A 14289-nucleotide genomic window follows, 5' to 3' on the forward strand; every position below is an offset into this window, starting at 1 on the left:
GAATATTGGAATTCAATTTAATTATTTGTAGTATATTATTAACATACTTCCCTCACATGTGGACCAAGTAAATGGGGTACTAGAGTGTAATATTAGGATTCGAACTCATAATCATTGCTCTGATACCATGTAAAATTATCTTTTATTCCAAAAATTTAAACTGATGAAAAGATGTTAATTTAATTATTTATATTATATTCTTAACCTTCAAAACAAACAAATATTCTTTTTTTCTTGGCTGTAGGCTGTAGACAAGAGTAAAAGAAAGATTTACTAGCCAAGTCTCAAAAAATGATTTGCTAAGCATCAATGGTTGGCAGTTTGAAAGTTCATGCAGCACATATCCCATCATTAATTCACTCGGCCTCTAAATTCTAATTGGAATTTTATCTGTCTTTGTCGAGGTTATATTTCCTATGACGTCCTGCATACGTCCTGCATACGTCTTTGGAATTAAAAGAGATCCATTAGGATTCTGCACAAGCCGAGAAAAACAAAAGCACTAAGAACAAGACAAACAGCAACATAACGCCGATTCAAGGATCAACGGGACGAGCTGTTTTATATATTTTTGATTAGCAACACGTTGAAAGATTTTCTCTATCATCGATCCAAGTGGGCAGTGCACGCCCGTGGGGATTTTACTTATAAATGAACACTATCAAACAAAAATAGTGAGCTTTTATTATTTTTGACAAAAGTACTGCCCAATTAGAGTTTACACGTACACAGCAGTGGACGACAAGGCATTGACACGAATCTAGCTATAACTGCGAATGGAAAGAAGAGGACAGAAAATTTATAGGAAGGATCAGAAGATATCTATGAACAACAATGTGACACATTGGTGCTCGAGTGGGGACGAGGGACGAGCTGCTCTCTTCGTTTAAATTTGTGGAAATGGGATTCGTGTGTTAGAAAAAGCCAAAGGCTTTACTGAGAAAGAAGACAATGATTCATCGTTGGACCTAGTCAGCTTGAAAAGCCATATCATTATTGTTTAATAAGCCTTGGGATCTTTGGAAACTTTTTTCCCATGAATTTTCTCTCTATATATTTGTGCCTCTATTCGTAGAATGATACCTCACTAATCCTGCAACTTTAGCAACACGTATATTCTTCTAGTTTCTTTGTGTAATATCAGAATGGCCAACTTCAACGTCATGAAAGTTTCCATACTGATCATTCTGCTCATTTTATCTGCGCATGCGAGCGGCTTCGAAGCTGCACAGATGGGGCGCAAGACCTTGCTCAAAAGGATTAATGGCAGTTCTGTTTTGCGTGAATTAGGCTTTCACTTGTCAAAGATGAAGCGGAACATCGACGTGAAAAGGAGGGCAATGACCGACACGGAGACGGACACAACTAGAGATAGGATTACACCTGGTGGTCCGGGTCACATGCATCACACTTCACCACCAACAATGCACTAGATACTATCCTTATTAAGGAAATGTGCAATGGCCGGGATGGCACTGCAAGCCTCTATCGATCCTAGATATATATAATATGCGTCTGCGTACGTACACCACACTTGAATTGTGGGTACTTACTACTTAGCACCTTATCATGTATTAATAGCAAGTAATAAAGTTTTAACTATTTTTCTATTCTCGGTTCTTTATATACATGTAGTGATTAAGAGTAAAAATCATGCATGTCTTTTTTCGGACGTACGTAAGAGTGAATAAGTGTATGCGCCCCCTTTTTTTTTGTCTATCCTTCTTTTGTATTGGGTGGGATGGGGGTTTTCAAATTTCAATGCCTGCTAGAACATATTTACTAAGATTTTTTATGAATTATTTGAATTTAGCGATAACAATCAATGTTAGTAAAAATAACTAATAATGAAAAATAATTAATTGATAATGACCTGTAACTGCTCATACAATTCCCAATGTCTAGACCATACCTTGATGCAGGTTATTCTCTCCCCTAACATAAGAATGCAATGACAGGTCAAGCCGAATGCTTCGGTTAAGAAAAATAATGAGAGCCACAATTATTTTTTAGCCGTAGAGACTATATAAAAATCATACAAAATTAATTTTACAATTGAAATGACTTCATCTGATTCATTAGATATACTTTATAATAAAAGTAATTTTATAATTTGACGAATCATATTAAGTTATAACATTATTTTGTAAGATTATTTTTATATAATTTTCTATGGCTAGAGTATTTTTTGTCTTGTTATAACATTTTATATGATCATGCTTTAAAATGAAAATATTTTTATAAAATAATAATATTGCTTTTATAAATTATTTTTATTAAAATATTGCTCATTTAAAACATAGCTATTAAAATGTTATAAAAAATTGAATATTTAAGATTAAGAAATTTCCTATGCTCAAATGGGTTCTTTCAATCGGAGGGAAAAAAATAAGAGGATCGGAGAAAGTAGTGTTCAACCTTTTTTTACCTCATATATGCAAAACGATTTAGGGCTGTTTGGATATTAAAAACGTGTCAAGATATCTATAAAAATTAATAAAATAATTTATAAACAGTAATAAAAAAATAATGAATAATTTATGAATAATAAATAATTTAAACATATATGAAAACAATTGTATTTTCAAACAAAGCTTATATTATATATTTGTTATTAGGAAAAATTTATTTATCATCATTTTTATCATTATCTTTTTAGTAATCACTGATATCATATTAAATAATAGGTTTATAAGGGAAATATAATAAATAATTTTTAATTATTTAATTAAATGATGAGAAAATAATAATAAAAAAGAGAGAAATAGAAGATTTCTGTTATACGTACCACTGGAGCCCGCACTAATGCTTCTCACTCCACCAATGATATGGGTACACTTGGACTGACCCATGTCATTTCTTCATCGAGTGTGCTGGGATGCTTATCACTTCAACATTTTAATACTCTCCTCTCAATCTCATTTAATATTTCAAGTTTTAAGGATCCAATTTCTCTGCACATCTCAAGGATGATCATCTTTTGTCACAAATTGACGTTTTTTAATGTAATATATTAAATTATAAAATTATTTATAATAAAAATAGAGCTATCGTATCATATGAAATCATATTAATGGAGAGACAGTGTCCAAACTAAGTATACTTGTATAGTACTACATAAGTTCTTGAGTTGCAGGTTGGTCTTGGATCATACAATATTCTAGATGCCTATTTGGGTTATAACAATATACGAAATCATAACTTTCTGCCAAGAAGCCACTAGTATATAGGTATATATTAATCTGGCTTTCTTTTGTGGCAGCATCCACTACTAGTATCAACGTCTATCTTGAGTGGTACTTTTGCCTCTCGGAATTTTGAAGAATTTAATTGCTATGTATTACTCCGAAAGTTAATGTTGCGATTTAGACACGATATTTGAGTCACGAGGACCTTTGATGTTCTTTTCACTTTCCGAAACATGAGATGTAGCTTTGCCCACCTTGACTGCGTGCTTGCGTGCGTGCGTCGTCTAAGGTAAGAAGACCTTGGGAAGTGAGAGTTGTTATCCAAAAGCACATTTTCTTTGGCAAAGCCGGTTGGGACAAGGAGACACCTTTCGTTCTACCTTCTCATGCTGAAATGAAATCCTTTTATAGCCTAAAGAAAGATCATTCGAATTCAACTGGATCGGGTGCCAGAAGGAAAGAATTTCACGTTTATTATATATGCTTTGGTGTAACTTTCTGACTTTTGAGCAAGGGTGCTCACCCAAAATCAGTTTCTCCGACTAAAGATTGCTTGACTAGATCCCAGAGCATTTGGATCTTTAACTTTGGATTAGAACTGCTTATCCCGGACGAAATTTGACACGTCGAATACGAGACAAAACCACTGTGCATGTGTAAAGAAGACAATCATTCACCATATAGAACCTTCCCTCGTCTAATTTCCTTCTTTTTTTTTTTCTTTTTGAAACCATGTAGCTTCCTTGTTGAGGATAAGGGAAGAACACCTTCACTCAATGCTAATCACATGGTTTTTTCCTGTGCTAGTAAGATAAACTTGTGAAAGAACTTTTTTAAAAAAATAGAGTTTTACTATGTATAAACAAATTTGCGTTCCAATCTGCATACTAATGTTGTTACCTTCATATTTTAAATTCAAATTAACATTATTTTTAATAAAATTTACTTTCTGTCTAATCATATTAAATAGGTGCGCGTATTAGTACGCAGAATCGCTTACAATTAAATTTTTCCACTTTTGAGAGAGAATGAAGTTTGCTTTTATTTTAATTCACAACACACAAAAAAAGTGTTTTCCACCAAAAGAGATGCTTTTAGATCAGCCAGAGCTAATTTATAGACAAATTAAGTTACGAGGTTCTCAAGTTGGCTGGCAGCATGACCCTGTGACTATATTGTAGCAAAAGATCCCACAGAACATAATGATAATGTACGATATCTATGTTACTTCTCGAAAGCCTTGAGGGGGTCGTTGGGGTCAATATCAGTTAGCAGTGGGAGATCAACTGGCAAAATTTCTAGACTCAAGCCTTCATCTCTGAGCTTCGTGACCACTTCCTCAAACACAATCCTGTTTCCATTTGGAGTGAGGTGCAGACCATCCCTGCATTTTATCCAAAACATTTCATGAAAACCATATACATTCACCAAGATAGGGCGCTAATTGATCGCTCCTGCGCGATACAGCTGAAAAGCCTTACCTTGCCAAGTAAATATCAATCAAATAATCCATTTAGGCAAAAGAGGTCCATGGCACCAAATTCTTACACATGACATATAAATGTACTAAAAATCACTCTACCAGAAGAATGATCACTGCAGCCATATAAGGACTTGTATTGAAATGTTCACTAACACAAGTTATCAGTAACTAAATACAGTATGTTCTACTGAAAGTAGAAGTGGCATGATTAATTTTTTAGTATATGGAAAAGAGTACTCCATTCCAACTGCAAGTTACAATAATGGGATGAATCCTTTTACTTGCAACTCGGTTTGAACGACACATTCCGCTAGTTGATATGGCTAGGGCTGATTTACCAGAGAATTTAAAAATTGACCTTTCTTCAATTTTTTCCTTCTGACATGTTAGCGGTGTGGAGTGTGGACCTCTACTCTAACTTGCGAATAGAATTTTAATAATGGTTTATAATAGCAAATCAGATAGTCAGATGAAGCTAATCTGCAGGATTAATGCAGGAGTTACCATCAATTATGCGAAGCACATGCAAACATGCTATCCATGCATACATAAAGGCATCACGCAGTACCTCAGAAAAGCTTTTTCCCAGTCAGGAAACTGCTGCATTTTAGTCCAGAGGTCTACCGCTGGGATCTCACATTCTCTAGCAACAGCAACACATGTTTTCGCATAAGCACCGGCAGCTTCATTTGTTCTCTCAGGCTGACCCGATGGATTCTCAGTGTAAGGATATCTGCATAATAATGGTTTTTAAAAATTGAACAATTCCTTTTCTTAAGATAACACCATTATCTCAAGTTACCTAAGATTTGACATCAACATTAAAAGAACTAAAAGGCAGCAAGAAATTGAAGATCTTTTATGTTAGACCATACCGAAGGCGCCCATCTTCATCAATTGGAGGAGGGGCTATGAGAAGAATTTGAATCCTTGGCCATCGCTTCTGAAACCATTAGAAAAAAATAAGAATTAAAATGTAAATAGAGAGCCTACAATGGGATGCACACCTTTAGCTAGGTTTAAGGAAATTTAAATTAATAGTTACTTAGCAAGATTCAATGGGAAGGACGGGCAACTTCGATTCATTGACGTTGAACCATAAGTGAACTAATATAACGGAACAGAGGTAGACATTGGAAACATATTATTAGAAAGTTCAAGTGCATGTCCTTGTTGCACCGAGAGATGGTGAAGCTTCTACGAATTGAAGTTAATACGAGCCAAAGATTTTGTACTACATAGGAAGAGGCTCCTACTACATGCTACCTTCTATGAATTTATGCCTTCGGTTGCCATGCATGTTGAACATAATTGACAATTGACATCTACAGACAGTATAAACCAACATATCTGTTGGGTACATATGACTAACACGGTAGTAATCTAATCAGCAATAGAGAATTAGATAATAACAGATGCAGATCCCTTGATTGCATTAAAAAAATATAAAGGAAACAGTTACATTAACTATTGAACTCAGCTTGTTTCTCCAGCAGCCAAAAAAGAGGGGGGAAAAAGGAAAGAAGGGTAAACATTCGAATTTGGACAGGGAGCAGAGAAGAAGTAATTACTCTTTCTTGCAGATTTTATTGACCAGTGCAAAATTAAGCTAAACTGTGTCAAATAAGCATTATTATTCCAAGTGAAAAACACGAGCGCATTGAACAAAACCCCAAAATTTATATTGCAAAGTGCACTTTTGATCAAGGCAATTTCCAGTTGAAACCATATCCCGATATTCTTGTTACCCTGCCACACAAATGAACAGTCAACGGCCATCACAAATGAGAGGTGGGATATGATAAGGACACCTTCACCCCTTTCGTTACAGGCTACAACTTAAATATGTTTAAGGAAGACGGCTTTAATCACATTTGATCTCATCAAAGTAAATACGAAGCAAATTAATTTACTGATATAAGTCAAGCGATATATTTTTAAACTAGTATTGAAGAGAACCTGTAGAAGCTTTCCATCTTCATATTTTGTACAAAAAATTGTAGATTATAATCCGAAAGAAAAACAATATTAAGCTGACACCAGAATAACTTCTTTCATGAATCATGTTTCACCGATCACTTACCCTAACTCTCATCATCCCCCTTCCCCCCTCCCATCTCTCCTCAAAATCAAAGTCACTTATTTTTCTTTTCTTTTTTTGTCCAAATGGTGTTAAAACATGATTACAACCACTTGTCAAAGATAATTATTAGACTAATCCAACACTAAGACTATACTGATCAAAGATAAATAAGGAAAATATTACTTAACAAGGGCCCCCTAGATTGTATGCTACCCAAAACTCGATCATAAGATCCATGTATTGATACTCAAGTTCTTCAACAAATTGGAGTTCATCTTGAAAATCAGACAAGCAATTTATAAATCAGGAAATTTTCAGCGGAGCACATAACAAGCAACCTCAATGGTAAAATTTTCATAGATAGTATCCACAAGCTTCAAGAAGGATCCTTCAAAAAGTTTTCCCCACGTCTTTCTGTTTTTTTCCCGAGTTTTTCTTTCTTTCTATTCTGCGGCCAAGGCCAACTCTCTCTCTCAAAGGCAACAACCTCTCATATTTGAAACCATTAATACATAAACGTACATGCATATCAGTGATACAGATACACTAGAGACTAGAGAGTAATGTATGGAGTGTGGATCGGTATGGACCATCTAACAACGACTCAATAAACGTGAGAAAGGAAGGCCTTCTTTCGGTCCATCTTACAAGTTATATTCAACGCTTCGCCTCATCTGTGGCTTTGTGCCAAGATGGCGGCCATCTCGAGAACGACAGCTAGGCGTGAGCCAGCCACATATTAGCAAGCTATGGTCTAATTGTACAAGTCTATATTACAGACAAGTGCCAAACATCAACAGCAGCATCCACGCCTCCACCACGACTTTTTTCTTGGCTGCGTTCCATTTCTATGACATCCCAAAGCTAAAATTTTCAAGCCCACTTTACTTATTCGGTCCATCTCTGGTCAAGTGATCATCTACTTCGAAGCATAGTATCATCTACACATACCTAGACCTAAAACCTCATTCTCATGTCACTCAAGAATTGTAATATTCCTGGTTCCAACATTGAAGGTGTCTTTTCCAATCATGCGTGCCTGTGTTTGGGCGTGTGTGTGTGTGTGTGTGTGTGTGTGTGTGAGAGAGAGAGAGAGAGAGAGAGAGAGAGGGGGGGGGGGGGGGGGGGGGGGGTTCTACCTTGAGAAAGGAAACAATGGAGATGAGGTTGTGCTTATATTCGTCGAGAGGCACGTGTTGGAAGGCTGAGCCTCTGTCTGGAAGGCAGGCGTCGTTTGCGCCAAAGAACACCGTCACTGCTAATGGTTCGCCAGCGTCACAGCCTTCCACCGCAGGAAAAACCTTGTCCAGCACCTTCACGGCCCACCTTGTGTTGTATCCACTGTACCCTCTTAGCACCACATCAACCTGATCATCAGAACCGGCACAAACTGTCAAAAGTCTTCAATCAAACCCACGAACCTACTATCCAAAATCATCCCCCAAAAACTCAAAAAAACATAACTATTAGAAGAGTCGTGCTCTTATTAATAGAGGCTATGAAAGACTATACCGAGCGAGAGAAATGGTTGGCAAGAGATGCACCCCAACCTCCATCCCCAAAGGACTCCTCAGTGATCGAGTCACCGAAAAGATAAATCTTCGGCCTCATCTTTCACAGATCTCAATACGGGATTTGCTCGGCCTATCAAGTCAACCTTCTTTTATATTATTTTCGGAACTACTACTTCTCAACCTTCACGTGGCATGCAATATGAAATCTCCAAACTGAAACTCTTTTAGAGCTCTAGTTTGTTGTGGTATTTAAATAAAGGGCAAAAATAATAAAGCATGTCCCTTTTAAATACGCCACCCAATTAAATGCACCCGAAAAAGGCTGGTATAGAGAGAGAGAGAGAGAGAGAGAGAGAGAGCACTGAAGAGGGTTATGTGTTTGTGGGTTTGGCACTTTCGTTCCTCAAAAGTGTTTTATTTATCTGGTGCAGGTTTGGTTTTTTATGATCCTCTGGTTTCATCGTCTTGGAGGAGCCCATCGTGGTTTGCATTAGATTTTTATGACCAATCTACAGATTGCGCCACCCACTGCGCTAGCCTTTATAGTATCTCATAATGACAGGCCTGCCGTTGCCGAGCACTGAAAGTTGCTGACATGACCTGCTCTGCTTCTCACTTTTACATTAAATTATCTGCGACGGTGTGGTCTGAGTACTACGGTATTCGGTAGAGGAGGGACCTGGAGGGGGCCAAGCCCATGGGGCTACCTCAGTTCTCAGAAGATTCACACAGACGTCAGTTCTCTCATCGCATAGCCTACGCCGTAGAGAGACAAGCAGGCCGCTACCTATCTCGATCGAGTCGTCGTCCTTTTCTCGCTCGAGTGGTTTGTTTTACCTAAGATTTTTTATGCCCAAAAAGCATTAGACTAGCTTCGTCAAATACATTTTTAAAATTTTATCAATACCATATTTTTTTATTTATCAATTTTATTTAAATTCAATCTTTATATTAGATTAATTATTTACTCTCTATAAAATAATAAAATATTATTAAATTAATAATTTATTTATTTAATTTATTTATATCACATTTTTTTAATTCTATCAATTTAATATTAATAATAATTATATTCTAATTAAATTAATATTAAAAAAATCATATTTTCAATGGTCATTTAATACTAATAACAAAAAATTAAGATTAAATTTATTTAAAATTCTACTTAAATTTCTTATTCACTAACCAAATATTTAATATTCCATCTAAATATTCACTAACCATATTTTCAATAGAGTGAGAAATTATTATTTTAACTTTTGGTTCTTTAAATTTGGTCAATCACTGTAGCAGAAATTTAAATTATTTTAGAGATATCCAATCCAATATTGACTCTTTTTAATACTGTTTATCTAAATTTTAACCCACCTTCAATTTTACCTAAGTCAATACTAGTGCTCTAAGGGCATTTCATTATAATGATGGTGGGCCAATCATGCTTTACGGTAGATCATCCAACGAAACTTTGGATAGTTTTGACAAGTTTTGACAATGAGTTGGATGAAATAAATTGTTATAGAAGTTTAATAATAAATAAAATATTATAAAAATATTATTTTTAATATTATTATTATTTAAAAATTTTAAAAAATTAAATTTTTTTAAAATATATTATGTAAAAATTTAAAAAAACTATAATAATAAGATAAATTAAATAAGATAAAATATTTTTTTTTGTGTCTAAACGGCATCTAAATAACTTTCCAGCCATGCTACCTTCTTTTTAAATCAAGTCCTTAAGAAATGATACTTGCAATTAGATAGCAATGTAATTTTTTTATAAGTTAGTAATTAAAAAATTTATATAAAAAATTAAATTTTTAATATTAAAACTTACTTTAGAAAAAAAACAACTGTACGCTATGTAGCTTCCATTTTTTATAAAAAGTGAACTCTGCCGTAAAAAAAGTGAGATTCAAATTTATCTATTTAAAATTTGCACTAACATTACTCATTATACAAGCATTAATCATGATACTTATTATCCTTACTATATTTTAAGTGATTCTTTTTATCAATTATTTTAATCTCCTATACTTAAAATGTATCTTATTATTAAGTATAATTAAGGATAAAAAGAATTAAGATAAAAAAATAATATTAGTCGTTTCTACAAATAAAAATAAAAAATACTCTAATTTTATTAATAAGTTTTATTTATGACAAAAGAATTCTATATTACAAACAAACTTGAGTTAAAAATAAGATACATTATTACTCATTAAATTTACCTTGCAGGGATATAATAAAAGGATGTACCAGAGGGTGAAATATACTATTCATATCTTTTATGTGTTATGATTTAATTTAGAAGATAAATTTTAAAATTTGAATCTTTTAAATCAAATTATATAAACTATAATGAACTATATTTCATTGCATCAAGCATTGATGTATGCATAATTAGATATATATTTTTTAAGATGTTACATAAAGAGTAATGTTATTCATTATCTATTTATTTATCGATATAAACCTATATGTTTTGTTTCACTATAATACCAAACATTTGAAGCCGAATGATAAAAGGATAATAAACTAAAACAAAATGAATATCATTTTTCACTGTAGGAATATTACACTTATGAGAAAGTCTATTATGCTGCCAAACTATGACTGCTTAATTTGACCGCTGGTCAAATTTTTTTTTGTTTTACTTAGTGGTTAAGGAAGTGATTTTAAATGTATTTGTGTATTTTTTTTATTTTTTAGAAATATTTAAATGTGAAAAGAAAATATAAAAAAAAAAAAAAATAAAACTACTGGACGGTACAGCCAACAGTAAGAATGGGGCGGCATAGCCACACTCTATACTTACATGTTGGGAGTAGCAATACCATTTAATATTTTTTTATTATTATTGAAATGGATGAAACGATGCATGTAATTAATGGGATAAAGTTTAGAATTAATATTTGAATTTAAGATTTATGTTCAAATATTATGTGAAATCTTTGTTTATACTAAAAGTTTAAGTCAATAAAAACAGATAAATTTAATTATTTATTTTCATAAGAAATGTGATATTAAATATGTCCAATAATTCTATACAAATAATAATAAATATTGTAAAATCTCTATCTACTTCTAATATTAAATAGACAATTAAATAGTATCTTTATTATAATAAAAAAAATTACTTTTAACTTTAAAAAATACGACATTTATAAAAAAGGAATCATGAAAATAAATTCATCACGTGTTTTTATATAATAAATTAAATTAAATTCATCACTTGCTACAATATTTTTCTTTAATTTTTGTTATATAAAAAAGAAGAGGCATCTGCCATCCACAAGTCCCAAGCACTGCTGCAGCGGTCCAGCCGATCACGTTACAGCTCGATAATTTAATGCAAAAGGAAAGTCTGATATCACGTTGCAGACTTTCTGAAGGCTCCCCAGTCACGGATGATGCTTCGCCTAATAATTATACCAATAATGCTAGAGCCATCGCTCAAACATGTGTTTTTTTAGTTGATTTTTTTAATTATTTAAAAACAATAAAAAAATTTATAATATTATTAAAAAATATTTCCTTAATCACGTAATAAAATAAAAAATAATTACACCCATCCCCTGTTTTTACTTCATTTTTTTTTTTTTTTTTTTTTTTTTGAAGTGCAAATCTAGAAGCTATGTATGTAGGACGGTTTCAGAAAGTCGATCTTTTTGCGCACGCTGATACTACTCGAATTAAGAATCGGGTAGAGATTGGATACAACTCTACTACTTATTTACTATTTATCTTATTATTATTAATTTTAAATAATTTTTTAATATTTTTAAATATTATCTGAATTCGAAGATGAATTGAGATGAGTTGTAAATAATAGTGAAATGAATTATGAATAGTAATGAGATTTGTGAATTAAAATTGATGAATAATAATGAATAGTACTGAGATGAGTTGAGATGACTTACGAATACAAACCATACCTTAATCATTAAAAAAAATTTTAAAAATATATAATTTTACTAATAATTATTTCTTTAACTATTAAGTAAAATAAAATTTAAAAAAAATAAATATAAAAAAAATAATAAATAAATAATAAGACTTAATAACTCTATCATCTTCCTTAAAAATCATGTACGTAATTATGAGTTATGTGGGTGCACGAGTTACTACTATGTGTAGGCATGCACACAATGCAGATCAAGATCTATGGCGGAGGAGTAACGCTGCCAATAGTCAGAGCTTACGTAAGTTTTCGTGCATTTTTTTAAAAAAATAAATTTTTCATATATATATATATATATTAAATTATTCACTTTTCTAAAATAAAAATACGCAAAAATTGCAAATATGTGCTAATTTACCCCCTACTACCTTTGCTTTGACTGAATCAATTTCGCATTATCGGATTTTGTACAACTTTATTATATAAGATATTAATCTTAATAAACAATTAGATTATGTTGCTTGGAAAATATATATTAGTTTCTATTGATTTGAACTTCTTTTGGCTGTATAAAGTGTACGTTTTGTATACCGTGGTTAAAAAATAAGACGACTTTCATTATTTTGTTATTGTTTCACTTCAAGTTCAGCCGGACTGATTAACAATAGGTTCCAAATTCCATCTTACAAGAAATAAGAGCCTATGTGGTGGGACAATTAGTGTTATATAGTTATGAATTATACAAACGTCACTCGTGTTTTTTGAAAAAAAATATAATCTACCATAAAAAAAATTATCTTGCGCACTATTTTGGAAAAAAAAGCAGAGTAAATAGATAGGGATCTACATTTCAAGAAATGATAATTACAGTCATGGAATGTGCAGTCCTCACGTACTTCTTTTAAAAAAAATAGATATTTTTTAATAATGACTTAACTTTTTTTTAAATAGAGTATATAAAGACTGTAGAATTCAAGACTATATATAACATTATGATATATGACGAATAACAAAGCCAACGCTTGCATATGATATTAGTATCTCTAACATTACTTATGAGAAATGAAATTTGAACATCGTGGTCCTCCAACTGTGCAGTGTGCCATGATCTACAACTCGGTTCAATTATTGATATCTCATAACAGTTATCAGAATGGCATATTTTAATGATTTTGTATATATGTTGTAGGCGACACGTCTCTATCGTGAAACGGAAAATTCATACATGACCCCATGCACGCACCTAGCTAGCTAGGTTTATAAAATAAAACGACAAAGATGCGTACGTAAAAGTCTTTTAGAAAGCAAAAATTTTGCTAAATCGGTCTGACGGCCACTTGATGATCGATGATGAAGAAAGTGGAATGTAGGTCCACTCAAAACGAACGTGAATGCTGCAGAGACTCTGCAAATAATGGACGGACGTTGTTTTCCAATCCCCACAAGGATGAAAAAAAAGCAGCTTCCCAAGCGTTGTTCACTTTTCCCCAATACTAATGACATTACTACTCGCAAGTGGAGTACTACTTGTGGAAGGAAACATTAATGCTCGATCCACCTTTTGTATTTATGAAAAATCCACGTTCTCCAAACCGAAAGATGAGACATGATTTCTAATATAATATCATATGCATGCCACGTTGTTCGAGAACCTGCATGCATATGATCGATTTCTAATATAATATCCCGGCCGGGTAACTTGGCTATTTGGCAGCTTATATATGGTCTTGACATATTTCTCAACTCATCTGCTGACACTTGCCATCATTCCTACATCATTAACGTTAACATATATCATATTAATATATCGCAACTAATTCACATTTAGAGACAAACTTATTTCTCATTTTTTCAACTTTATTGATTGATTGATACCTAATTTTGGGCATGTATAAAATAGTACTGGAACTTTACACCTCGAATGAGTATATCATCAAGACTAAGACTCTTACCACTTGTTCCAACCCTTAAGATTTATCTACTAGATAAATTTTATATGAAAATCTTACACCACACACATCCACCCAATTAACATGTGATTTGTCCTATTATCTTAATACTTAAAATATGTGTGTTTAAATATAAAAATAAAAATAACAAATTACATATTAGTTAAG

The 14289-nt window shown here is 32.7% G+C and overlaps 1 protein-coding gene across 2 annotated transcripts; it reads right to left on the minus strand.

The window, feature by feature from the left end:
• Positions 1–4260: 4260 nt before the first annotated feature.
• LOC121267617 (GDSL esterase/lipase At5g45920) lies at positions 4261–9076 on the minus strand. Of its 2 annotated transcripts, none has more exons than XM_041171573.1 (5): positions 8267–9076; positions 7894–8121; positions 5547–5614; positions 5240–5404; positions 4261–4572 (listed from the first exon to the last, which is right to left on the minus strand). In XM_041171573.1, the coding sequence occupies exons 1-5, from the start codon at positions 8363–8365 to the stop codon at positions 4413–4415; spliced, it is 720 nt and encodes a 239-aa protein (XP_041027507.1). In that variant the 5' UTR covers positions 8366–9076; the 3' UTR covers positions 4261–4412. The 2 variants fall into 2 exon arrangements, with proteins under 2 accessions (XP_041027507.1, XP_041027508.1); XM_041171574.1 differs by lacking the exon at positions 4261–4572 and adding an exon at positions 4601–5151 and having other exon boundaries at positions 8267–9019.
• Positions 9077–14289: the final 5213 nt, after the last annotated feature.

This window comes from Juglans microcarpa x Juglans regia, chromosome 5S (assembly GCF_004785595.1).
Source record: "Juglans microcarpa x Juglans regia isolate MS1-56 chromosome 5S, Jm3101_v1.0, whole genome shotgun sequence".
NCBI classification, from domain to species: Eukaryota; Viridiplantae; Streptophyta; class Magnoliopsida; order Fagales; family Juglandaceae; genus Juglans; species Juglans microcarpa x Juglans regia.

What these genes read in the sequence shown, in the direction of transcription:
- LOC121267617 (XM_041171573.1), bottom strand. Translation starts at nt 8,365, where the DNA reads ATGAGGCCGAAGATTTATCTTTTCGGTGACTCGATCACTGAGGAGTCC. An exon ending in CCATTGTTTCCTTTCTCAAG is followed by an intron (nt 5,615 to 7,893) that starts GTAGAACCCCCC and finishes TAATGGTTTCAG; the next exon opens with AAGCGATGGCCAAGGATTCA. An exon ending in GATGAAGATGGGCGCCTTCG is followed by an intron (nt 5,405 to 5,546) that starts GTATGGTCTAAC and finishes ATTATTATGCAG; the next exon opens with ATATCCTTACACTGAGAATC.